We start from the raw sequence: 26,484 nt of genomic DNA on the forward strand, positions 1-26,484 counted from the left end.
GGCAGGAGAACCAAAACTACAGTGTAAGAGAAGAGCACATGGGATGGGAGGTAATGGTTGAGCACGTTTTTGGAATGTATTCCAAATACATTACCATGACACTCCCTGCTGTTCCACAGCTGCTTGTTCTCAGCTGGCCCCCAGGTTCTGCCCTTTGAGCAAAGTGGCCTCCTCCATCCCTAACACTGTTCTGGCTTGGCTACTCTGAATAAGCCCTGCACTAGGGCTTCAGTGTGAGAGAATGGAAGCCTACAGAGCTTTAACATGAATAAATCATTTGAAATTCAGGATGTGACTTGAGCCTTTCTTCCCAAGGTTTTAAATTTCCAAAAATGTATAAAATAGATAACTAATGAGAACCTACTATATAGCACAGGGAACTCTACTGAATGCTCTGTGGTGACCTAAATGGGAAGGAAATCTAAAAAAGAGGAGATATATGTATACGTATAACTATTCACTTGGCTGTACAGCAGAAACTAACACAACACTGTAAAGCAACTATACTCCAATAAAAATTTTTAAAAATGAACTTCCAAAAATGTTAATTCCTCGACAGACTATTTTCCTGGCTTCAATTATCAACTCCATGTGAACCACTCAGATCTTGAGACTGGACATCTTTCCTAAGCCTTAGTTAGGTATTTCTAGCTATTTACTGGTTATTACCACTTGCACGAATTGCCATTGTCTCAACTGGTTCTTATGCTCTGAAACAGCTCGCCCTTCAGAATCCCCGTCTTCCAAAAACTCCACCACTGTCCCAGGCAATCAGGCTCAAAATCTTGCCAACCTGACCTCTAACGCCCAGACCAAATCTATTTCAGAATGCCACCTTTCCTACAACAGCATCTTAAATCCAAGCTCTCATTACTTTTACTTCCTCTTGGAGTTATACGACACTCTCCCTAAGGGCCTTCCTTCCAAAGTTCTATCTTTACAGAACCCACCAGCTAAGCTATTCCCATTGCACCATATCCCTTACACACTGGCAGTGGTTCTGCAATCTTCTATCTGGCTTTCAGGCTTTCCCCAAAGCTGGTTCCCAGTGTATCCAGTACATTTACACAATGCACAAATGCTGTTCATTTCCACATCAACTGCTCCATTCAAGCAGGTACAGTCTCTCCCATTGTCCTTGGGACAGATGATCACATTTTGCCCTGCATTATAACCTAAAATGATGATAGAACTGAGTGGTTCAGGAGCTCAGAGGAGAGGGACAAAGTGTGGGTGAAGGCAACAGCCTCCAAATGGTTGTGCCTGTGTGCAGCTGGGAGATGAAGGAGTGAGTGAGCTATGTAAGAAAGATACCTATCAACTATTTTACCTTTCTCATTAGGTACAGTGGGGCAAACAGACAGTGGGTTAAGTTTGTTTTCTATCCTTTTGAGCTAGTCCAAAAGCTGTACAGTATTCATAAGCTTGAGAGTTACTTATGCTTCTGATAAAAGAGACTCAAATCTAGAACTGGAGTCGAAAGAAAAGACTTCAATGAGAGACTGATGCATAAGTTTAAAAAGTACAGATTCAAACAGATTTAATTTAAAAAATGGAACATATCTTACAGAAGTTAGAAATGTTATCCCTCTCTGGGCACTATAGAAGATGCACAGACCTTCCACAGCTCATAGAAGAAAGACTGTATAGACAATTTTGATAAAGAATTGAGGGACAATTCAAAAAGTTTATAAAGAGAGAATCAGGAGGCAGAAAATGCTGGAAGAGGCTTGGTCCTCAGAAATTGTTCTGGAATGCTGTTTCACTTGTATCAACATCATGTTCCTGGATGAGGGAATAAGATATAGAATTTTAGAATTTCAGTTCAAAACCTGAAATGTGAATTCTTTGTTGTTTTGGACTTTGATTAGAGATTCTAAATCATCATTAATTGGGACACATAGGTAATCTCTGGGCTTTAAGGCTAAATCCAGCCCAAGGATTAAGTTTTCACGACCGGGACAGGGCTTTGACCACAGCCCACCACCCACCGTGAGGAGTGGGGAGCAAATACATTTGAAGGTACTGATGCAGACACCACACCAGACTTCTTACCTTGGCCTTAGGGGCCTGACCCTGCCTTGCCACCAAGGTAAGTACTGTTGGGAATCTACCTGGCCCCCATCCCACATTTCAGTGCTGAGCAAGTATACCAACACCTTGCCTCTGAGTTGCTTTCCTGGTACTGATCTCAGAGCACTCTAATTGCCCAGATGTTCCTGTCTCGCTCACTGCACGTAGCTCAGGCAGACAGCAAGGACTGCATTCACTGCCACAGACCTGACATCTAGCACCGTGCCGGCACATACGAGGCGTATATTATAGTATGAGTACCCAGAAGAGCCAGACCCCGCCAGTAGGGGCTCAGATCCTAATCAGTCTTTCTGTTCAGCATCTAAAATCCTGTGTGTGTGTGTATGAAAAATGGACTTTCTCTTTATACTGTTTTATAGTCCTTTCCCCCCACCCCATTTACTCTATCATGAATGTCTTCCTAAGTCCTTAAACATCCTTCTAAACATTCTTAATCTTATGGATGCACCCTACATACTTAACTAGTTCCCTACTGATGAAAGTTTTTCTTCTATTAAAACAATGCTTCACTGAGCATCCTGACTGGTAAATCTACACACATTCAGGAATATATATATATATTTTGGCCATGCCACACGGCATGCAGGATCTTAGTTCCCCACCCAGGGATTGAATCTGTGCCCCCTGCAGTGGAAGTGTGGAGTCCTAACCACTGGACCACCAGGGAAATCCCAGGATTATATTATTAAGACAAATTCTAAGCATTAGAATTGCTGGGTCAAAGGTATACATATATATATTTAGGGCTTCTGAACGATATTATAAAAAATATCTCCATAAAAGTGGAACCAGCTTATTCTCTCATCAGTAGTATATAAATGAATGCCCAGTTACCAACCTTGGTTGGACATTTAATTTTAGAAATCCTGTCCAGGGATAGGCAAGATGAAGGCCAGGCATAATTTTTAAGTTCTTGGTCCTCAGCCCTGGGCAAGAGGATTTCTAACATAAGGTGCTGACCTCACGTCCTGCTGCTCCATCCTTAGTTCAGTTATCTCCAGCCACACAGGCATTACTGCTGTCCCTCAAACAAGCCAGGCAGAGCCCAGCCTTAGGGACTCTGCACAGGTCTTGTCTCTGCCTGGGATACTTGTCCCCCAGCTATCTCCATGGCCAACTCCCTCAACACCTTCAAGTCTTTGCTCCCATGTCAGCTTTGTAGTGTGGCCTATCCTGACCACCCTATTTAATATCACCACATTCAGCACACTGATCCCTCTGACCCTGCTCTACTTTTTAATAGCGCTTATCATCTCCTAGCATCCTATGCGATTTACTTATATATTACGTTTATTGTTTACTGTCTCCTCCAGCTAGATATACGTCCCATAAGTGCACGGAACATCGTCTGTTTTGTTCACCTAGTAGATAGTGAAATGCCTGCAGAATGAATGAATGAATGGCATGGAACATGAGAAGTCCAGTTTACGGATGATATCACCACTGGAAGGACTCCCACTTGAGTGGGCCTTCTGGGTTCTGTACCTGGTTCAATTTCTTGAATTCCACCACTTGGAAGAAGATGTGCTCGAGGATATGTTTGGCATCTTGCTGGTCCTTTGGTAGTTTATTGGTGACTCCAAGGATGTCACCACACTTCCTGATGTAGAATTCCAGGTCTTCTTCAGTACCTAAGCACAGTTGGGGCAGTTAGATTCACCCTTGACTCTGCCCTTCCCCAAGTACAGACTCACCGTGGTTTGGGTATCCCTTTCGGGTTCCTACATCTCTCAAGATCACTCACCTCTCCCTTGGGTAATGTGACCAAAGGACTTAAACAGTGACAAACTGTAGAGATCTCTGATGTGATGTTTTTGTAAATTAGGACAAAAGTGTGACACTCCTAATTAGAATGAAGCCAGCCAGGTTCTGGCTCGCTATTACCAGATCTGGCATTCCTACATTACAAAGAACAGGAGCAACCAGCGGGGAATCAAATTACCATTCTCTGATTGCCGCAAGGATCATTCTGTGAAGGACATATGGGTATTTTATTTTATTTATATTATTTATTAAAAAAAATTTTTTTGGCCGCACCGTGCAGCTTGCAGGATCTCAGTTCCCTGACCAGGGATCGAACCCGCGCCCCTAGCAGTGGAAGCGTGAAGTCTTAACCACTGTATTGCCAGGGAAGTCCCAGGGGTATTTTAAATAGCATTTATTATAGCAATATTATAGGAAAGGAAATAAAAGAAAGAAAAAATCATCCATAATTCTCTGTGTAACCATCCCCAGCCCTGTATCAAGGATGGACAGCCATTACTGCCCTACTTACACTATTTTCTTTTCCAGTAATTTCTTTTCTTCCCCTCTGATTTGCATTTTTAAAGTTATGATAGAAATGATCTCTCACTCTAGCTCTACCCCCACCAATACTTCCTAGGGTAATTACTGCCATGTATGCCTACATGTCTACATATGTGTAAAAAAACGGGATCAAACTATAACAGTTCTGTAAGTTGCCGTCATCATTTAACGATGTAACATGGACATTCCATGTTAAAGCTTATGCTCCACATCTTTCTTTTAACAGATGTATAATATTCCACTTTGTCTCATTTTTTTAAAACCAATTCTCCTACTGATGGACTATTAGACTGTTGTCTATTTTTTGAATACTACAATTAATATCTCTATATCTTTTCTGTTATGCATTTCTACTAGGATTTCTGCAGGATAAACTGCTAGAAACAGAAACACAGGGTCAAAGGGTCTGATCCTTCACAGGTCTATTACTCCCACTGGACTAATTACTAGGTCTTGCTAATTTCGGATTGCCTAGGCCTACCACAATGCCTGGCATGGAACAGAGATGCAGTAAAGGTGTCTGACATTGAACTATTTTCATTTTTGCACATTCCTTTCTGGTCTTCGAGCACATACAGATGTTCACATAGTTCACATAGGGATCCTACTCTAAGTACAGTTTTATATCTTGCTTTCTTCATTTAGGAATCTCAGTGTCACCCCCTGGCCTTTGTAACCCTCTTTTGTAATGACTACATACTGTTCCACTGATTGAATGTGGTGCAATTTACTACCATTTCCCTGTGAGTGAACACTAAGGCTATTCCCAATTGTATTTTATTTTTTAATAAGTAACGTCGTAGTCATCTGTGTACCTTCATTTATCTCCCTAGGTTAGATTCCCAGGAGTGGGGTCACTGCCTCAATTTTATGTCTCTGAGTCCACGTGTGCAGGCCCACCTGCTGTGCTGGAGGAAGGGCATGTCAGGAGGGGCACGGGGCCGAGAGTCAGGAGCACCACTCACCCTGCAGCTGTGCGGCCCGGAGCCTCATTTCCTCACCCACAGGTCAGGGTGGGCACACTTGACTCTCTCTAGAATCCCTTCCAATCTGAAGTCTCTGTAATTCTCTTGACCCTGACTGAATTTTTTTATTCAACGGCTCCTGTGACCAATGGCCTAGATTTGCTAAGAGGCAGCCAGAGTCAGAATTCATCCTGGGGTCACCCAACAGGTCAGAACTAAAGACACACAGGAATTAAAGCTGAGACCCTGGCCTCTGCTTGGCACCATGCTCTAGCTCACTGAGCTAACTGACCCCTAGGGAAACAAGCCACATCATTCACATGAAATAAACAAAAATTGTGCTTTTATACTTCCATTCATATTCTGTTCTCCCTAAGCAAACTCTAAGCTTTCTTTCACGGCAAATCTCAGAAATTCACAATTTAATAAAACTCACAAAAGAAAACAAACAAGAATTTGACCACACTCACACTTATTGGTGATCTGAGCAAGCCGGGCCTTCTCAGAGGAGAACGTCTCATCTAAGTCAAACAGCTCCAGTGGAGGGGGTGATAATTCCCTGAAACTAGGAGGGAAAACCTAAAAGGCAATAAGGTCTTTCATGAAAGAGCACATCCAAAGCCATAACTGATGGTAAGGAGACATAAGGAAAATGAGACGGTGAACCGCCCAGCGCCCATCACCTCCTTCCGCCCTAACCCATGAGACCACAACAAGCAAGACGGCGGCCCAGTGCAAGCAACCCAGCAGAACCAGCTCCAAGCACACCGCCAAACTCGCCAAGCTGATGTACCAGCGCCCATTAACTCATGCAAGGACACACAGCTTGGGGCTTATCCGGCTTATTTGCATTTTGTGCAAATTTGTGTTGAACATTTGATTGCATGAGTCGTTTCTCATCTGATGATGAGTTCTTCAGGGACAGAAATTGGGGAAACAGATGTAGATTAATGTAGGAAGTGCTGAACTTATAGCCAGAATTCGCAGGTATGAAGCAGTGGTGTGCTGATAAATGTTGAGCTATCACTCAAAACAAGAGGCCTGATCTGTAGCATTTGTCATTTCCTGTTTTGTAAACACTTCCACTGTGGCCGATTTTCAGGTTACCAATGTGAAGCCAACTGGCTCATAACATTCCAGAATGTGGTGGGATAAGACAATTTTGAAGGCGAGTGGAGCTCACGCTGGACTGGAATGTTGAAAAATAACCTATAGACACATGACTGTCCCCTGGGCTCTTAGAACTGTGCTGTGAATCTAAGTGCCTGTTGCCTGGAGAGCTCAAAGCTTTCTAGCACAAAGCTCTTCCTCCTTTTCAGCCAGGAATTCTCATACATGCCCTTCAACCCCACAAGATAGGAAATGTTTAACAGCCAGAGAGGCCCACACCCTTGATTCCTCAGTTGGGAACTACACCAAATGGAAGTCCCTGTAGAATACTAACATGTTTGGTCTCTATGCATGTTTCAAGCCAGAGAAACATGACCCCATGAGGAGGCCAGCTCCACACGAGGCCAGCAACAGCGGGGCTCTGCGGCAGGATGCCCCCCACACACCCACTCACCGCTGGCTGAAGCGCTGGCAGCGGCGTCTCAAACTGAGGTTGGATGAGCTGGAGCGGTTCACGTTTCACGTTTAGCTGCTCGTGAGCCCTGTGTTAAGAAGAAGATAAACAAGCAGGAATCAAGATGAGACACTGATGCAAAGCACGTCTAATTGATCGCACGGTGCTCGTCTCCAGCGATCAGGAGGCTCAGCACTTTGGCAAAAAAAATAAAAATCACACAAAATGTATTGTTACATGTAATGTAACGATCCTTTCAGGAATCTTCTCTACTGCAACAGACAGTGTGACTTTATTGAGAACTGAAAGGGAAAGTTCATTCAAGTTTCCTATCGGGCTTCTCCTAAATAGGCTTTTAATTTTTACTCACTGGACACCGTGAATCTTGTAACTCACTGTGTCTCCTTATTTGTTTTCACCATCAAGAGACAGGAGTCAAATCTGAAGTCTGCTTCTGGCGACTGAACAGATCCACAGGATATGCACTTCTGTGTGCTCATTCACTCCACAAACATCTACTGAACACCTACTGTGTACCAGGCAGTTTTATCTGCCAGGAGTACAGCAGCAGGGGAAAAAAGAGACCAAGGCAGGCCCTCATGGGACTGACATTCTAGCGGAAGAGAGACACACAATAAACAAAAGCCAAGATGCCAGGGATTAATAAGCATTAGGAAGAAAAGCCAATCAGGAGAGAGGGACAGACAGGGAAGGGGCAGGGAGTGGGGCTTTGCCAGAGCAGCCCTGCGTGAGGGGAGGGGCAGGTCAGGCAGTCTCCCTCAGAGGCGTCCCAGGCAGAGGCCAGAGCAAGGAGAAGGGGGAAAGGGGAGAGAGACATTTTCACGGAACAGCAGGGCAGCCAGAGCAGCTGTGGCGGAGTGAGAACGGCACGAAGAAGTTAATGGAGTCAAGGGCTGACCTTCCCCCACGGTAGTTTTTTTATTGCGGCTTCCCCTTTGCCTCCGTTCTCCCAAACCTTAATTTGACCTTTTGCATCGGGGTATAGATTGTACAAGCTCTGTGACCTCCTCTGGGAATGAGGCAAATTAAAATATACTCACTCACCCAACTTAAATTGTGTGCTCATTTGTGGCCTTTCAAAATTCATCTAAGCAAGCAAATGCCAAGGGGTGTGGACAAAGTTCATGCCCGTTTCTTTGTAGGGGTGCTTTCAGAAAGGAGACAGGTCTATGACCGCAGAAAGACGGCTAGCTGAGCTTATGCCGTCACCATCTCCACTAGTTCCAGATGCTTGGGGAGAGTCTTTCCTAGCAATGAGCAGATGATCCCCATGGAGAGAAGAGAAATAACTTTCCTTGAGCATCTACCACATGCCACGTGCTGTGCCTGACCCTGTGCGAGGCACTTATTTAATGTAATCCTCAAAACAGCCCTGGACAGTGGGTGTAATCTCTGAAGAGGAAACAGAGGTATAGAGTTGAAGTAGCTCCCCAAGGTCATGTGCTCAGGAAGCAACAAAGGCAAGATCAGAACTCAGACCTGGCTAATCCCTGCCAACCAGAAGCCCCGTGACTCAGTCTACCCAGACGGCAGAATTAGAGGCAGTTCTAAGCTAAAGGTCCTAGTACCCACACACAAAGAACCCTGCTGCCAAGTCCTAGCCTTGGTCATTCTAGCCATGATATTCTGTTTTCTGTCCCTAGATAGAGCTGACTGTGCTGAAGCCCTGTGTAAGTAATAAAATGAATTCCATTAAGTCTTCCCTTTCTCCACTCGGCTCACCACCTGCCCAGATCTTCTTCCTTCTAGTGGCCAACATGTACTTGATGGGGGTGGGGAATGGGTGGAGAAGCTAATCTTAAAAGCAAGCAAAACCTAATTCAGAAAGATGATCAATATGGGGAAAGGGGAAGAATAAATGCCATTGCTATACACAAGTCTGTGAAATGGGGCTGCTCTATATTCCAGAATACTCTGGCCTGACCTTTGGTGGTGCATTTTCACTGCCCATGTCTCACTCTCCATCCCACCATGAACTCTGAGGGCAGGGACGCCACACTGTTTGTCTCTACCTCACACCCCACAGGCATCAACAGAGACCGGCTGGACAAATGAAGTCACTTCAGAGCAATACCCTACAGCTGACATACATATTTAATGACGAATGCAATTTTTACTCAAAAAGAAAAACTGCATTCAAAAGTTGTTACATGTGAATAAAAATACCTCAGAGCTCCACACAGAAACTGTAAACCAGTAACTCCTGCCCTTTGCTGTGGTATGAAAGACAAATACAATCAAAAGAGCCGTCCAAGCCTCTGAAACATCCACCACCTGACTCTGCCGACACTAAAATAGCAGACAGTTCCAAGCAATCTCTCATTCAACACCGAAGAATGGTCGCGATGGCCTGGTCCACCTGCATCGGGGGAGAAGCGAGTCAAAACGGCAGCAGCCGGTTAGACTGGAAGCAGCCAGTGGAGCGGCCTGATGGAACCTCTGTTATTCCAAGAAAAGCCCTGAGTTAGAAGGAGAGCGTCGGAGCTCAAAACCAAGCAAATGAAGAGCCAAATGTGCAGCCAGGATTTACAACCTGGCTGTCACCTGCAGGCTGCAGGTGCTGAGGGGGTGACAGAGATGCCCTGGCGGCTCTGGGGATGTCAGTGTTGCTCTCTTTTTTTAGAGACTAACTTCCTACAGTAATAAATCTCCAGATAATTTCTTCCCAGGTTCAGGGTTAAGATTGGCTGGATTCAAATTCAGGTGCCACCGAAAACTAGCCGTGTGACCTTAAGCAACTCACTTATCTTCTCTGTGCCTCAGTGTCCTCATATGTAAAACAGGGAGAATAACTGTATTATGATTATTACATGATAAAGCAACGTACATAAAAAAATTAACATGGTGCTTGTTAGGAGGCAAGGCTAAATGCAGTTCAAATGGCAACTAGGAATGAACTTCCCTGCCTGGACATACCCTGCCTTTGCTCAGAAAGCAACCTCCCTGCAGAATGTTCTCTCCCAACACCCCAAACCATCTCCTGAAATCCTCTCACCCCTTAAAGTGCACCACCCATCAGAGGGCCAAGCAGACACAAGTCACCCAGAAATGTTTTCTGAAATCCTCAATGCCTGGCTAAAACGGCCCCTCTCTTTCTTAAAGCCTTCCCTGCTCACCCGTCAGAATCGAATTCTCTTTCCTCATGATGCCATGGCCTCCAGTTTTACATTTCACATTTAGCACTAGATTAACCTTGCATCACAGCTTTTGTCTGTCTCCTCCATAAAACCATACACTTTAGGTACGGTGCTCAGCACAGCCAGAGCTCTATGAGTGCTTGATGACCTTGAACATAAGTACAGGGCCAGGACGTTAGACAATCATCTGTACTGTGCCTTCAGCCTTTGGTTTATCCAGATGTAGATCCTGTGCCAGGCCAGAGATGCTCAAAAATGTTAGTCCCTGCCCGTTGTTAGGGATGCAGAACAACACCAACAAAGCCGGCAGGAAACAGAGTCAAGGACTGGACTGAAAGACACTCAGGCCTGGCTCGAGATCCCTGCTCCCACCGTGGGAGAATCCTTTCCCTCTCTAAACCTCAGTTTCCTCAGCTGGAAGTGAGGCAGGTAACTCAGAGGACCACTGAAAGTATTAAATGAAGGCACAGTGTGGAGTGCTCACAGGGTGACTGCCCACCTTGGTTTACTGAGGGGGGTCTCTGGGACGTGGGACTCTCTGTGCTCAGACCAGGAATGTCCTGGGCAAACCGGAACAAGTTGGTTTCTCTAAATGTCCAATACAGAGCCTGGAGCACAGCAGGAGCTGACAACTGCTGGCAGTTTCCTCTGTAGCAAGCCCCGCCCCAAACTCCCAGCTGTTTTGGCCAACCTCATCACAGGTCTAGGTCTGAGAACACGTTTTGCACACCGCACTTGCCGTGCCCCTAACTCCCGCCCCCAGGCTAGTGTTTTCAAACCGAACACCCAGTGGAATGCAGAGCAGCTGAGAGAGCCGAGGTACTGACTTGATGACCTTGGGGAGGGAAGTGGTATCCAGCTGGTAAACGGACAGGTCGAAGAGGGTGGTGAAGTCCCGAGGGTTCTCATCGCCCTCCTGGAGACACACTCGCAGCCGCTCGGACAGGGTGGCCGTGTCGGGCAGCATCGTGTAGTCGGAAATCTGAAAGCCACAAGAGGGTTCCTTTCAGCAGAGCAGGGGCAAGAATCTACTCTGTCCGGTCTCCAGCGCCTCAGGTCTAAATCTGCAACATTTCTACTCTCTTGCTAAGACATCTCACTGTTCATGATCACTGACAGCTAAACCTTAAATAAGCCACTCTCGGTGGAGAGAAGGACAAAGGTCACCTGGGTAATCCCCAACGCTGACAAAACCCAGCTCTGCAATGATTCATGCTGGTCCGCACACAGCTGAATATGGCTGGAGAAACGCACAACCCTGCTGACTGGTCTCCTTTTCATTACACACTGATCTTGAGTGCTCAGCCATCAGTTAAATTCTCAAGTTCATTCCCTTTTCCCATTCTCGTAGGCAACACTTTCCTTCTGTCACTTCAACCATCTAATGTGATTTTCTACCTCTTAATTTTAGCTGATGACCTTATTTTCTACATCAGTGAGAAAACCGACACAATCATAAAAGAAAGTCCACAAGCTCCCATTTCAACATCTATCCTCTCTCCACCCACTAGCATCTGGGTCATACACTCTGCTTTCTCTCCTGTCCTGTGTACAAACCACCTGTGACCCCAGCACAGGCAACCCCTCCTTGGACACTAGACCCCAGCCCTTCTCACCTAGCCGAGGACATGCCTGCAGCACTGCTGAGAACCCTTAATGATGACATGTGCTGTCTGTTGGTAACAGTAAAAGACCAGGAAAACCTAAATGACCATCAATAGGAGACTGGTTAAATATACCACAGTACAAATAATGGAAAATTCAGTTTTCAAAAAACAAAACAAAGAACAAGCAAAAGAAAGCTCTTTATGAATAAGTGTGGAAAAACCTCCAAGACATACTGGTAATTGTAAAAAGCAAGGTGCTAGACAGTGTATATACAAAGCGTACATAGCACCATTTGGGTAAAACAAGGGGGAAGGAGAGCATACACACATGCATATTTGCTTATCTCTATATAAAGTATCTCTGGAAGAACATACAAGAAACTGCTAAGACTGCTGTCACTGGGGAGGGGAACCAGGTGGCTGGGCAAAGACAGAAGGAAGACTGTTCATTGTGCATGCTTTTGAATTCCAAACTATGTGAAGGTATTACCTAGTCGAGCAATAAATTTAAGTTTAAATAAATGCATGCTGGCAAACAGGAGTTTGTGTATTCCTAATTTCCCTTTGAACTGCATTTAGCCTTGACTTCTAACAGGCCAACTTGGTGATAGTTTTAAAAACTGGTCTCTGAAGTCACCCAAACATACTGTTCCACATTCTCCAGAAGCCAGCCACTTGGGATAACGTGCCTGAGCGTGACGGAAATGAGACGTCAAGACAACAGGCTCACTTTTCTCTATATCCCAAGCGTCGAAAACTCCCCCAATTCTCAAACTTTTTTTTTAGACAAGAAACAAGGGAGAAGCATCAACAGATAAATGCCCTTCCTAGCACTATTTGGCTGTTGTAGAGGCTTCAACCCTCTAATAGGACAGGGATGAAGGTGAGAGCAGTAACAAGGGCGCTGACTATGGCAGAACATACACCCGGGTCACGGCACAGAGATAAGTATGGGCCCAGCAATCCCAAAGGCCCCGTGGTTGATTCTTAGCTCCGCACAGAAGCCTGCTACAAAATCCTAGTTCAGAACAAATAGCAAGGCCTTAGATGTCCAGACAGAAACATAAAAAGAGTGCTCCCCAGGGAGATCAGCTCGGTGCTTTTGTGACCACCTAGAGGGGTGGGATAAGGAGGGTGGGAGGGAGACGCAAGAGGGACCTGCTACCCATCGCCAAGAAATCATTTTCCTGACATTTCAGAGTTTAAGAAACACAGAACTAAAGGAAGAACGAGTAGACTTTGAATTAGGAGACCTGGGTTTGAGTCCCAGCTCTGTAATTGCTTGCTCTTTGGGCATATTACAATCCTGCAGAATTTCAGTTTCCTCATCTGTAAAATGAGAATAAGACCATCTACCTCCCAGGGCTGTGGTGAGGTTTAAACAAGATGATTTATGTGGAAGCATGTGATATACAGTGCTTGGTAGATAATAAATACAAGAGTTTTTTAAAAGTCTTGACAGATATATAGCCCTTTTTACAGCCTTTAGTTTAACAAGTAAATTTACATCTATTCATTTAGGCCTCACAATTATCCTGTGAGACAAAGAACACAGGTATTAGTGTCCCCAAAACTAATGAGAAAACTAAGATGAAAAAGGTCAGAAATAACCTGCTTAAGGTCCCAGGGCTCATGGCGGAGCGGGACCTAGAATGTAGTTTCTGGTTCCTAGTCCAGTGCTGGTCTCACCACTCTGCTTTGTCTGATAAGTATTATCATAATGCCCTTAGGATTGTTATTCCTAAAGGCAACAAAATGAGGGTTTAAAACTTAAATTCTGATGATCTTTGTTTCTTCATGAAAAAATTATTTTCATATCCTTCATATTTTAGAAAGAAGTACTTCTCTAAAGACACTGACTCTGAAAGTTTGGGCCAGAGAGCATACATTAAATTCCAATTATTACATATACAGAGAGAGGCTCCCACCCCATTGAATCCTACAACGAATTATATAATTCATTGATTTATTATTTTTTTACAATGTGGCCTTCGTCTCGCCAAAAAGCATCACTTCTTGCCATCTGTCTAACAGATAAAGTAAGAGACAGATATTCCTTTGGAACTGTTAGAAGTGGTGCTGAGAAGCTGGACCCAGTCTTCATTTCAAAGTTTTTTTTTAATGATTCATAACCTCCTACCTCTGGGTCCTCAGCATCAATCTGGTTTAGGTGGATGTCTCCTGTTGTGAGCCACTGGAAAACAACATCCTAAATTTAAAAAAATAAACACAGAATTACCCATTTGGTTATTTGAGAATGCTGAGGGCAGGACTAGAGAATTAAACCAATCAAGAAAATGATAAGGGAAAGAGAATACAACCAGTGATTTGAAAAAGGGAAGCCACCCTTATCTTGTGAAATCATATGAAAACCTGCAAAGTTTTCCTTACCCTAGTGCCATTTTTATTACTGGAAATTTATCATTTATCTTAGGGCACTCTAACCTTTAATCACCAGCCAGAATTTATTAAAATTTGTTCACTGTTCTGAAACAATCCCTGTGTAATGTGCTGATGACAGTCTGGACTTAAAAAGTACAATATAACAAGATGCCCCCAGAATGTGATAAAGACGTTGGAACTTCATGTAGATTCTACAGAAACAAGATCCTTTTTTTTTTTGGCCGCAACTCACAGCTTGTGGGATCTTAGTTCCCCAACCAGGGATTGAAACCAACCCCTTGGCAGTGAAAGTGCAGAGTCCTAACCACCGGACCACCAGGGAATCCCAGAAACGAGATCTTAAATCAATCTCTCACTAAGACAATAACGCTTAAGGCTGAAGGAACTTATTTCATTAATGAGAAAGCTCAGCGGGACCTTCTCCCTCTGGTTGAGTGAGTCACCGGCATCACGCCAACATCCAGCTCTGGCCTGCACCCTGTCACCCTTCACAGGACATGTTTCCTTTGCACTTGCCATGCCTTTCCCTCCTTCCCCGCCTCAATCAGGGACAGTCCTATCATAACTCCTCCTAAATCCCACTCGTGCTGGCCAGCCCCTCCCCCCACTCACACCTTCCCTGCCTTCATTCGGGTCCTTGTTCCTCCTCTGCCAGCCTCCTAACTGGCTCCAAATTGCCCTCTCCCTTCCATCTTCTGCACTCACAGATCTGACTATGCCCAAGGCTGCTGGACACTCTACGAGGGCTCCCCGTGGCTTTTCGAAGAAAGTTTGAGTTCCTAGGCTCTATACGGGAGGCCCTGCTTGGGTCTGCTCCTCCCCACTTCTCCAGGGTGGCTCCCAGCCCGGGGTGGTGTGCTTAGAAACGCTCCCCACGTCCTTCTGGATTTACTTCTCCGTCTCTCACATTCTCTCTCAGGGTCCTATATACTTTTTCAGAGCAGAGACTATGCCTGACTCATCTTTGTATCCTTAGTGCCTGGTGTATAACGGGTTCTGAATAGCTGGTTTTAAATGACTAGATGAACTCAGCAGTATTTTTTTTTTTTAATGACAGGAAAATCATACATATTATTCATTAGATAAAAGAGAAGAGCTTACCATGATTTTGCTGTTTTCTTCTTTATCCAAATATGGGTCACTGAACATGTGACAGGAGCCAAGCACTGCCAGTTTCCCACCTTGGCTCTGTTGATGACAAAGCAGTGTCAGATATTCAGATCCCAAAATGTACCACGTGCATCTCAGTCCCTAAACACTTATCATTACAACTATGTGAGCAAATGTCTTATATACTAAGAAGTGCCAATTCACATGGGCATTTTAATGGTCTAGAAATGTCAATTATGATAACAACTATATTCCAACCTGCTTCTCAATTTAGACACTTCTATACCCTTCAGTTTGACTTTAATAGAAAGCAGTGTGAATTGGTTCGACAGTATTTTCCCATTGTTAGCGAAATTATAAATGAAAATCATAATCTTAAAGGAAAAAACAGACAAATCCACAGATAATCTGTAAAGATTTAGACATCTATGAATACCAAAAAACAATATTTAAGATCCAAACAGAAAACTAAGCCACAAGCACGAAAAGTTCACAAAAGAAACAACTGGTTAATAATAAAAACTTTAATATTAGTAATTAAAAAAAATCAAAACAAAGTACTTTTTCCTATCAGATTAATAAGAAAAAAATGACTATAAACAGTGTTGGTCAGGTTTAGTGAAGTAACTTCTTTGACACAATGTTGCTGAAACTGTCAACAAATGCAACAAAGCAGTATAAAATATACCAAAAACTCTGCACAACTTTATAGTCATAATCACAAAAGATTAGAAACAAATCCAAATGTTCACCCACAGAAATATGGTTAAGAATAATGGAACCTCCCCCAGTTGTTAAATTATATATTAGAAAGGTTTCTCAGTAATATGGGAAAATGCTTCTGTCATAACATTAGTTTAAAAAAAAGTGTACCATCAATTGTACAGCTATTGGAGTTTAAAGCCTGTGAGGCAAGTAAACAAAAATGAGGCACAAGCAAAAGTGGGAGAAAATGATCAAAACGTCAGCCTGGGCTGCCTCAGAGTAGTGCATCTCTGCATTTAAAAATTTTTCTACAATGAGCATATATTATTTTTGTAATGAGAAAAAAAACAGTGCAATATTAAAAACACAAAATGAAATCAGATTTTCTAGCAACATGACATACAGAGAACAGGCACAACTGCAACCACACTGGGAAAGAATGACACCTAAGCAGAGCTGTTGAGCTACAAATGCACAAATTCTGTAAATAAAACAAAATTTGCAAAACAAACTCTGACCTGTCCCACATTAAAAGCAAATGCTTCAGAGGAAAAATAATATGATTACTATACCATAACCACTGCAAACAGACAGGTTACTGAGAATAGGAAGTGAATTGGGTGGAATTCTATAGAAATAGCAGGGACGTGACTGAATGAACTGGGCTGTGATTTGAATCCCTGTAGGTGAGTAAATACCTACACCTCTACTCACAGTCAGATTTATATTATCTTTTCCTTAGTATACAGTTGACCCTTGAACAACATGGGTTTGAACTGCATGGGTCCACTTACTAGCGAATTTTTTTCAATAGTAAAGAGTACTGTACTACACGATCCGTGGTTGGTTGAATTCGCAGATGCACAACCGCACATCCAGAGGACTGACTGTAACACACGATTTTCCACTGTGTGGAGGGCTGGTACCTCAAACCCCTGCATTGCTCAAGAGTCAACTGTATTTTCTTTTCCCTACCTCATTTATTTCAAATAGATTATACATTGTCTTTTAATCCTTTTATTCTGTCCTGACTGATTCTACCATTGTTTTCAGCTTCCTTTTCCAGCATCTGTCTATAATTTGTTCCAATTAAATAAGAGTATGTCTACTCAAGGACCAATTTGCTCCTTCAATGTTAATGAGTCTATCCCAGTAAACCAAAGACCTAGAAAGGACCATGATAAGCTCAACGAAGGCAACGGCCCTGGGCAAGGAGGCAGAACGCTCTGGTGCTAGCCTGGCCCTGCTATGGGTTCCAGACGGAGGCTCTCCCTGGGATCACTGCTTCATCTCACCAACAAGAGTGACAGGCAACAACCTCTCTGAAAGACTGTGTTTATAAGGCAGGACTGAAAGTCTATCAGGAGGAGAAAATGGGCTTTAAATAGCTAGGCAATGAGCACATGATAATCTCATGAATTCTAGAAGAATCACCACACTTAGCACAGAATTCTGTACCCAACAGATGCTCCATAAAAATCCACTGATTAAGCCAGGTAAAATCTCTGTGCACAGTTAAAAAATCAAATAATTATAACAGTTCTAGTATTATACTACCAGAGGCCCCTTAAGGTGGTGTCTCATTACTTCTGTGCCTATAAACATTTAATGTAAACAGTTATTTCCACATGTTGAATCATTTAATAACATGTTAATTTGGTTTTTTTTGGCCGTGCCGTGGGGCATGCGGGATCTTAGTTCCCGGACCAGGGATCGAACCCATGCCCCTTGCAGTGGAAGCACAGAGTCTTAATCACTAGACAACCAGGGAAGTCCAATAACACTTTAATTTTAAAACAGTATTTCCTGCTGTTTAGGAGAGACTAACTACCATTAATAAGCTATACCAATTTTGTCTAATATCATCTTTCAAACACAGCATAGACATTTATTTATTCCTAATAAAAATGACATCAGAGCTTTTAAATATGAGAGGGAAAAGTAATACTTAGGTCCCACAAAAAAAAATAGAATCATGTGTAGCTAGAGACATGTGTAATCTCTGGAGAAAAACTGAGAGGTCAGCTGGTGAATTCCAAGTCTTGGTAGACAGATGAAGGTGAATTCAGCAAACATGAATTAAAAGGCAGTGGATATGTGGTGTGATAATGAGAACGGCTGTGTCCTCTGGGACCACCTGTTCCCACATTTTGTGGGGTTTCCAGGATGAGAACTGAACAACTAGTCTTCTGGTATGTTTTCCTGGGATACACTAAAACACCAGCAGCACAATTCTGTGCATTGTGGATAGGTTGCTAAACTCAACCTTTCCTCTGAATGGATTCTCTTACACTGAAGGTGAGAGCTGATAGTCAGAGCAGTTATACTACAGTAGCCTTATGCTACAGTGGAAAGGCTTTGGATCTAGAAATAAAGAGCTAGGTATAGTCTTTGACTCCATCAAGACTGGACAATCCACTGTTTCCCATAAGTAAAATGTAGTTAATTGAAAATCCTACTTCACAGGACTATTGTGAAGACCATATGAGAAATACGGGAGTTCCCTGGTGGTCCAGTGGTTAGGACTCCGAGCTTCCACTGCAGGGGGCATGAGTTCAATCCCCAGTCGGGGAACTAAGATCCCATATAGTGGCGCAGCTGAAAAAAAAAAGAGAAAATATATGAAACCCCCATGGAATACTAAAGTAGTTCTTACTATCTCAGGAAAAAAAATTACATATCCACCCTTATCTAAGAAAGGCTGTACCTTCGAGTGATAGAAAGCCAGGATGGGTCTGTTAAGTGGGAAACAGACAGAGCCTGTGGACAGAACAGCCACTGCTGGTTTCATGACACTCAATGTGGCACCAAAAGGATAGACAAAGGTGAGAGCCCTGAAAGAAATAAAGAAATATTCAAGGTTTTTTTTAACGAATAAAAAATTTTTGAAGATTATCTCAGTGTTTCTTGAGCAAGTCACAATCAAACAGAAAATATTCTGTAAGCTTTGGTTTGTTAACTTAAAATTAGTATCACTCTAGCTACAGGTTTAATAAAGTATTTTTTTTTTTTTTTTAAGATTTATTTATTTTTTATTGATTGATTGATTGCTATGTTGGGTCTTCGTTTCTGTGTTAGGGCTTTCTCTAGTTGTGGCAAGCGGGGGCCACTCTTCATCGCGGTGCGCGGGCCTCTCACCATCGTGGCCTCTCTTGCTGCGGAGCACAGGCTCCAGACGCGCAGGCTCAGTAGTTGTGGCTCACGGGCCCAGTTGCTCCGCGGCATGTGGGATCTTCCCAGACCAGGGCTCGAACCCGTGTCCCCTGCATTAGCAGGCAGATTCTCAACCACTGCGCCACCAGGGAAGCCCTAATAAAGTATTTTAAGAAATGTGAGTATAGGGCTTCCCTGGTGGCGCAGCGGTTGAGAATCTGCCTGCCAATGCAGGGGACACGGGTTCGAGCCCTGGTCTGGGAAGATCCCACATGCTGCGGAGCAACTGGGCCCGTGAGCCACAACTACTGAGCCTGCGCGTCTGGAGCCTGTGCTCCGCAACAGGAGAGGCCGCGATAGTGAGAGGCCCGCGCACCGCGATGAAGAGTGGCCCCCGCTTGCCGCAACTAGAGAAAGCCCTTGCACGGAAACGAAGACCTAACACAGCCAAAAATAAATAAATAAAAATAAAGGAATTCCTTTAAAAAAAAAAAAGTCTTCTGTACTCTAAGATTACAAAACATTCACCTATAGTTTCTTTTAGTGCTTTTTATGGTTTCATTTTTAATATTTAAAGATTTAATCCATCTGAGATATATTTTGGGGTGTGGCATGAAAATGGAAATGTTTTTCCAAATGATTAGCCAAAATTATACCACTCATTCTCCAATAATTTGAAATCTCACTTTAACTATAAACTAATAACCCCTACCTTCCACATATTTTGGATCTGATTCTAATTTTTTAATTTATTTTTCACTATTTCTGTATTAGTATCACATTATTCTAACTACTAGAGCTTTGTAATATGCTTTAATTATATAAAAACATTCAACTTCTATGGGGCAAAATACCCAATGTAAAAAGGTAAACTGGGAAAAACATTTGCAAACACATGGAGGTCTTATAAGCGAATAAGAAAAGACTAACCATCAATAGAAAAACAGGCAATAAAAGCAGTGAGCAGGAAATTCACAGAATAAATACAATCAGCCAGTAGACTTTAAACGCCACCCCATTCATAATAATCAAAGAATTGGGGCTTCCCTGGTGGCGCAGTGGTTAAGAATCCGCCTGCCAACGCAGGGGACACGGGTTCGAGCTCTGGCCCAGGAAGATCCCACATACCGCGGAGCAACTAATCCCGGGCACCACAACTACTGAGCCTGCGCTCTAGAGCCCGCGTGCCTAGAGCCTGTGCTCCCAACAAGAGAAGCCACCGCAATGAGAAGCCCATGCCCCGCAACGAAGAGTAGCCCCGCTCTCCACAACTAGAAAAAAGCCCACGCACAGCAACGAAGACCCAATGCAGGCAAAAATAAAATAAATAAAAATAAATAAATTTATTTAAACAAAGAAAAAAGAATTGCAAGATAAAATAAAGTGGTATCATTTTCAACAGAATATTCCATGCTGGCAAGAGAGGGAAAAGGGGCATGTTCATAGGGACTGTAAATGTTACAAAAGCCTGGAGGGTGACTTGGCAATGCATCACATTTGGCAATCATCAACTGGAAGACCTTTGACCCAGAAATTTGAATGCTAAGAATCTGGCCTACTAAGATATTAGCGTTAAGTGCACAAAGTGTACATACAAAGACGTTCACTTTGTACTTTGTTATTTATAAGAAATATAAAACTGTTTATAATAACAGTAAGGAAAAGAAGTTAAGAGTACAGGCCCTAGAGCAGACTGCCTAGGTTTGAAACTCAGTTCTGACACTTACTAGTCAAGTGAGCTTGGGCAATTAAACTGTTATCTTGTCAACAACCTTATAGGTTGTTGTGAGGATTAAATGAGGTAATAATACATGCCTGTGACATAGTAAGTGCTCAATAAATGTTAGGTGGTATTATTAAAGCAGAATATTATAAACTACCTAAATGTTCAATAATAGGAGATTGATTAGATTAGGATACATCCAGTTTAATCCAGTCATAAAAAGGATAAAGTACCTAACTCTATTTTTATATATGAAAAAAAATCAAAAAATCTAAATACCATTTTTTTTTTTTTTGGCCACACAGTGAGGCATGCAGGATCTTAGTTCCCTGACCAGGGATTGAACCCATGCCCCCTGCAGTGGAAGCACGGAGTCCTAACCGCTGGACCGCCAGGGAATTCCCAAAAAAAATCTAAATACTGTTAAGAAGGATTATCTTTGGGAGAGGGGCATGGATTTACACCGGAGGGCTTCTATTTTCTTCCTTTGAACTGATCAATCTGGTTTTGGTGAGAATTACTTTTGTAATCAGAAATGAAAATGCTTCGCTTTGAAAAAGAAACTCTTCAAATGGCAAATACGTCCTCTTCAGGTGGCCTCAGAAAATACACTCACTGGGCATTGTTTCCACTGCTCTCCTCTTCAATGATCCCAGGCACGGCCTTCCCTGCAGCTCGGCTAATTTCCCTTGAAGAAAAAAATTAAAATCTAGTAACAAAAAAATTAGGAATTTCACAATCCATTCATTAATAGTAACTATGAATTAGATATAAGGACTGTGCCGACTTGTTCAAAATACCATTCTTAAAAATCAAATAAAGGTACTCCTACACACCTACATCTCTTTTGGGAAGCCTGCAAAAGTTAACATGAAAATATAAGAATCAATTCCTCTTTCTTGAGTCCTGAGGGAAAGGTCCAAATATGTACTAGACCCGCATTCTAGTCCTGTGTTCTAGACTCTCTATCTTCAGACCCAGCAGAGTACCTGGCAAGTTCAAGTGTGGAATGAATCATTTGGAATATAGGGAAAAGCTCCTAGAAGGTCCCTGTTGTTGCCCCCTCATGCATTCATTTCTCACTTTCTCAAAGCTCTTAATTTATGTTTTAGGATCCAATGGATGAGAAAAAACTGACTTCATCCTAGGTTCCAGGGGTGGAGAATATGACATAACTGTGCCACCAGGGCATTCTATGCCCTCTGTCACAGCAAACCCCAGGTCTACTATTGCTGGGAATGCTGGACCAAGGCATATGCTCTTGCCCTAAATGGTGTGGCATGAGGATACAAATTTGGGAACTATTAAAACTAGTCAGCTCCCCCCCACAGGAGAGCAGAGCCAAGAGAACTGCAGAGAAATGGAACTGGAGCCCTGATGACCTTACGAATATTATAGTCAATCCATACCCAAAGCCTGCCCTAGTTCTCGACTTTTCAATGACATGAATCAATAAAGTCTCTGTATTGTTTAATCCCATCCGAATAGGGTTTTCTTTACTTGCAACTGAATATATTCTAACCGTCAAAAAGGTGATGTGGAGTAAGGTTTCAAAAGATGGGAGGAATGTAATTTGATGGATGAGAAGTAATATAATAAAATAAACTATGATATAATAAATTTTTTTAAAAAGGCAAGAAAGGAAAAAGGGCCAGAGAAAACAATGTGTGAGAAGGGAAGAGTCACGTAGGAAAGAGGAGAGTCATTGGCAAAGTCATTTCTGTTTTCAATATGCTTACCTATTCAAGACTCCATTGGAAACTAGAGCTTCTTTAGGATGGAAATACTTATAATATACATTTCTAACCACAGCATCTTTAAGGGAAAAAGAGAGGAAGGTGCTTCTTAGATTAGAAGTAAGTTTGATATTATAGACACATACAAATTTTGACCTGAAGGAATCCTGGAACTATATTCCAATCTCTCTCATTTTATAAATGGAAGAAGCCTAGCACTAGAAAATTCAGACTGCCGGTGAGGCCAGAATCCTGGACCATGCACCCTCACAGCCCAGGGCTTTTTCCATTGTACTATTAGGCCCAGAGGACTACGATATAATAATAACAAGAAATTACTGCCTCTATTAAAACAACAATATAATTACCATTATAACCATGATTCCATATTCTTCTAGGAGAAAGTTAATGTTGGTGTCAAATCTGGATTCCCCACCCTCTCCTAGCATCACAAGGATATCTCCACCGCCATCAAGGTACTTCTTCAGGACTTCAAACTACACAAGAAAAAGAAACAATCTATGAATATATCTCGAAGACTTTTGTCCAAACTACTATGAATAAGACCTTAACTAGGGACTTCCCTGGTGCACAGTGGTTAAGAATCCGCCTGCCAATGCAGGGGACATGGGTTCGAGCCCTGGTCCGAGAAGATCCCACATGCCGCGGAGCAACTAAGCCCATGCACCACAACTACTGAGCCCGCGCGCCACAACTACTGAAGCCCACGTGCCCTAGAGCCCGTGCTCTGCAACAAGAGAAGTCACCGCAATGAGAAGCCTGTGCACCGCAATGAAGAGGCAGCCCCCGCCTGCTGCAACTAGAGAAGCTTGCACGCAGCAACGAAGACCCAACACAGACAAAAAAAAAAAAAAAGACCTTAGCTAGATGAAAAAGAAACAACTTCAAATCTATAAAGGCACTTAAATGTAAATCTATATTAAGATAATATAAAATTTACTCTCTATGTAGGATTTCCACACTTGTCTTTAGTATAAAGCTCCAAAATACTCAAACTGAAATGACATTTTCCAAGTTGACTATCTGGACAGCAAACCAAAAGTGGAACACTATTAGCTAAAGGAAGCTCAAAGGTCTCCTCCAATCGGCAGCATCCCTGGTCTTTACCTACTAGATCCCAGTTGTACCTGCCCTCTCTGGACAATCAAAAATGTCTCCAGATGTTGCCAAATGTCCCCTGGGGTTGGGGGAGGGGGTGTGGAGTGAGCAAAACAACCCCTGTTTGAAAACTATTGATAGAGATCATACCTTTTCCTCACTGCCAGCCACGGATATCAGGATAAAGGCATTTCATACCACCTCTCAGGGAGGAATTCTGTTCAAGTCACTGACTGATCAAACCACATAAGAAAGGCATGTTGTCTACCTATCTCTTGGAAAGCTCTCTTGCTTTCACAAAGCTGGGGACAGAAGAAAATCTAGGGCTGATTTTGTTGACCTAGCCTAAGAACACCTGGGGTGGGCGGTCTAGACCAACAGTCTCTCAACTTTCTTCAAGCACCCCATCAGAAAAAAATTTGAATGTGCGCTCCAATATGTATAGAAAGTATGTGTATTTATATCATTACAAAATATACTCCCCGGGGAATTCCCTGGCAGTCCAGTGGTTAGGACTCTGTGCTTTCACTGCCGAGGGCCCGGGTTTAATCCCTGGTTGGGGAACTAAGATCCCGCAAGCCGAGCAGCGTGGCCAAAAACAAAACAAAACAAAAACTCCCAAAAGGACATTTTTAAGGATAATAAAGATATGAATAATTTCCTTCTGGCACCCCAGGGGTTCATCACATGCATCCCGCTTGGGAAACCACTGTCCCAAAGGAGCTCTGCTACAGCACGGCCCTCTTGCTCTTGCACACAACCTGGATTTGCTTCTCTCCCCTAAATATAGAAAATACAGTGCAACAATTAACATCGCCAAGATGGCTTGCTCCCAAATGAGACAAAACTTCACAGATTCTGGACTCCACACAATAGGCTGTCCCATTCATGGTGATTCTATATACTTAGATTTATATTTAGCCTTTGTTTCAAAATGGCAAATGTAAAGAAGTGTTCTAAGTGTATGTAAGCTCAAGGATTAACACACTAAAACGTACATATTCTTCTAGAGTATATATGTCCATACATTTACAATTTGAAGTTCATATATTTTTTTAAATAAATCATCTCCCTTTAATATAGTTAGAGCATCAACTTTTTTTTTTAAATGGTGATGAGTTAATATATTATCTATGTTTTCAATTCAGTATGATAAAGGGGCGTTTGTAATAAGGTGGCCCTTGATCTGACGGGGTTGGGAAGCATGGCGTGGGCTGCCGGAGGTAACTGAATACCACCACTGAGCGAGCGTGATGAGTCAGTGCAGGTGAAGTGGGAAACAGGGGAAGACTCTGAATTCAGCCTCACCTCTAGCTTGATTCTTGCATCTAATGTCAGACATATGATGTCTGTTCTGTCACAGAAGTTTCTGGAGGACAGCGTCAAAGAGGGATCACATAGCCCTTGAGGTGTGAACTGACCCTTTACGAGTCCTCAGAGACCAGCAGCGATGACCGGGAAAGCGGTGATCTCTGCCCTGGATGAAGACCTCTGCTGACCACTGGGATCAGCCCAGTGGAAGCATAAAAACACAAGAGGATGTTGGTTCTTAGGAAGAAGCTAAACGCTTTTCTCCCTTTCCTTCCCGCCTCACTCCAACTCTAAAGAGAAAACATGGTGCCAGGGGCTGGTCTGGTGAGAGAACATTAGGCTCAAGTTCCAAAGAACAAAATCTGCCTCTCAAGGGACCCTTGTCTTTTGGAAGCCACTGCTTCCCATCCCTGAAAGCCTGGAAAAAGGTTTGGCCTGGCGCTCATCTCCTCTTGGGAAAAGGCCCAGGCATGGGTCTCTGGCCCTCTCTCTGGATGCCCTGGCTTTCCTGAGGCTGCTTGCTCCTTGGCCCAGACGGGGACACCTCTCTTTCCTCCCTAGGTGGAGAAGGGAGGTGGAAGAGAAACTATCGGAGTGTGGGACCAAAGCCCAACAGTATTCCTTTGCAGGCCACTGCCCGCTGTGTGTACTTTCCGAGGGGTCTCATGGGGTAGGAGTGGCTGGTCACCTCCACATTCCCAGTGATAATTCCCGCTCCTCCTCTCAATTAACCTGATTAAATAGTTATGTCTCCCTCCATGCCCCTCCCAGATGAGAGGGTGGCCTTGCAGTCAGGTTGAGAAAAAAAGGACAACAGGAATGCTCCCCTGTGGACCCCTCCCCGTGGCCTCACCCGAAGTAAGAGAAGGAGACCTTGGACACCTAAGTCTAAGGACCACACTGGCCCCGCCCTGCCTCTACTCCCTCCCTCCTCCCCACAACCCTCCCTGAACACCAAGCACTTCCAAGTCTCTGTGAGAGAGGCTCTTGCTATGTTCTGGGTTTTTTGCTTTTTTAACTGTGGTAAAATATACATAACATACAATTTACCCTCTTAACTACTTTTAAGTGTACAGTTCAGTAAAGTTAAGTACATTCACAATACTGTACAAACAATCTACAGAACTCTTCACCTTGCAGAACAAAAACTTCATACCCATTACAAAATAACTCCGTCTCCCTCCTCCCTCTAGGTCCTGGCAACTACCACTTTAACTTTCTCTCTATGAATTTGATTACTCTAAGTACACCATATGAATGGTACCATACAGCGTTTGTCCTTTTGTAATTGGCTTATTTCACTTAGCATAATGTCCTCAAGATTCATGCATGTCGCGGCAAGTACCGGAACTGCCTTCTTTCTTAAGACGGAAATAATTCATTGATGTATTGATCCCATTTTCTTTATCATCTGTTGGTGGACACCTGCGTTGCTTCTACCTTTTGGCTATTGTGAATAATGCTGCGATGAACATGGGTGTACAAACACCTCTTTGAGACCCTGCTTTCCATTCTTTTGAATATATATC

At 43.2% G+C, this 26,484-nt stretch overlaps 1 protein-coding gene across 5 annotated transcripts in view; it reads right to left on the bottom strand.

Moving 5' to 3' along the window:
* Nucleotides 1-1,514: 1,514 nt before the first annotated feature.
* Nucleotides 1,515-26,484, bottom strand: part of IFT52 (intraflagellar transport 52) — a 28,947-nt gene continuing 3,977 nt past the window's right edge. Inside the window, exons 4-15 of one of the 5 annotated variants that reach the window (XM_036826989.1) lie at nucleotides 22,894-23,022; nucleotide 22,791; nucleotides 22,529-22,604; nucleotides 21,406-21,477; nucleotides 18,621-18,747; nucleotides 15,200-15,286; nucleotides 13,836-13,904; nucleotides 10,916-11,070; nucleotides 6,931-7,018; nucleotides 5,837-5,945; nucleotides 3,580-3,725; nucleotides 1,515-1,785 (exon numbers count right to left, since the gene is read on the bottom strand). In XM_036826989.1, coding sequence (XP_036682884.1) covers nucleotides 1,738-1,785; nucleotides 3,580-3,725; nucleotides 5,837-5,945; nucleotides 6,931-7,018; nucleotides 10,916-11,070; nucleotides 13,836-13,904; nucleotides 15,200-15,286; nucleotides 18,621-18,747; nucleotides 21,406-21,477; nucleotides 22,529-22,604; nucleotide 22,791; nucleotides 22,894-23,022 — 1,107 coding nt within the window. In that variant the 3' untranslated portion in view covers nucleotides 1,515-1,737. The remainder of the gene's footprint in view (nucleotides 1,786-3,579; nucleotides 3,726-5,836; nucleotides 5,946-6,930; nucleotides 7,019-10,915; nucleotides 11,071-13,835; nucleotides 13,905-15,199; nucleotides 15,287-18,620; nucleotides 18,748-21,405; nucleotides 21,478-22,528; nucleotides 22,605-22,790; nucleotides 22,792-22,893; nucleotides 23,023-26,484) is intronic. The other 4 variants (XM_036826985.1, XM_036826986.1, XM_036826987.1 and 1 more) reach the window with 4 other exon arrangements.

Source organism: Balaenoptera musculus, chromosome 15, assembly GCF_009873245.2.
Source record: "Balaenoptera musculus isolate JJ_BM4_2016_0621 chromosome 15, mBalMus1.pri.v3, whole genome shotgun sequence".
NCBI lineage: Eukaryota > Metazoa > Chordata > Mammalia > Artiodactyla > Balaenopteridae > Balaenoptera > Balaenoptera musculus.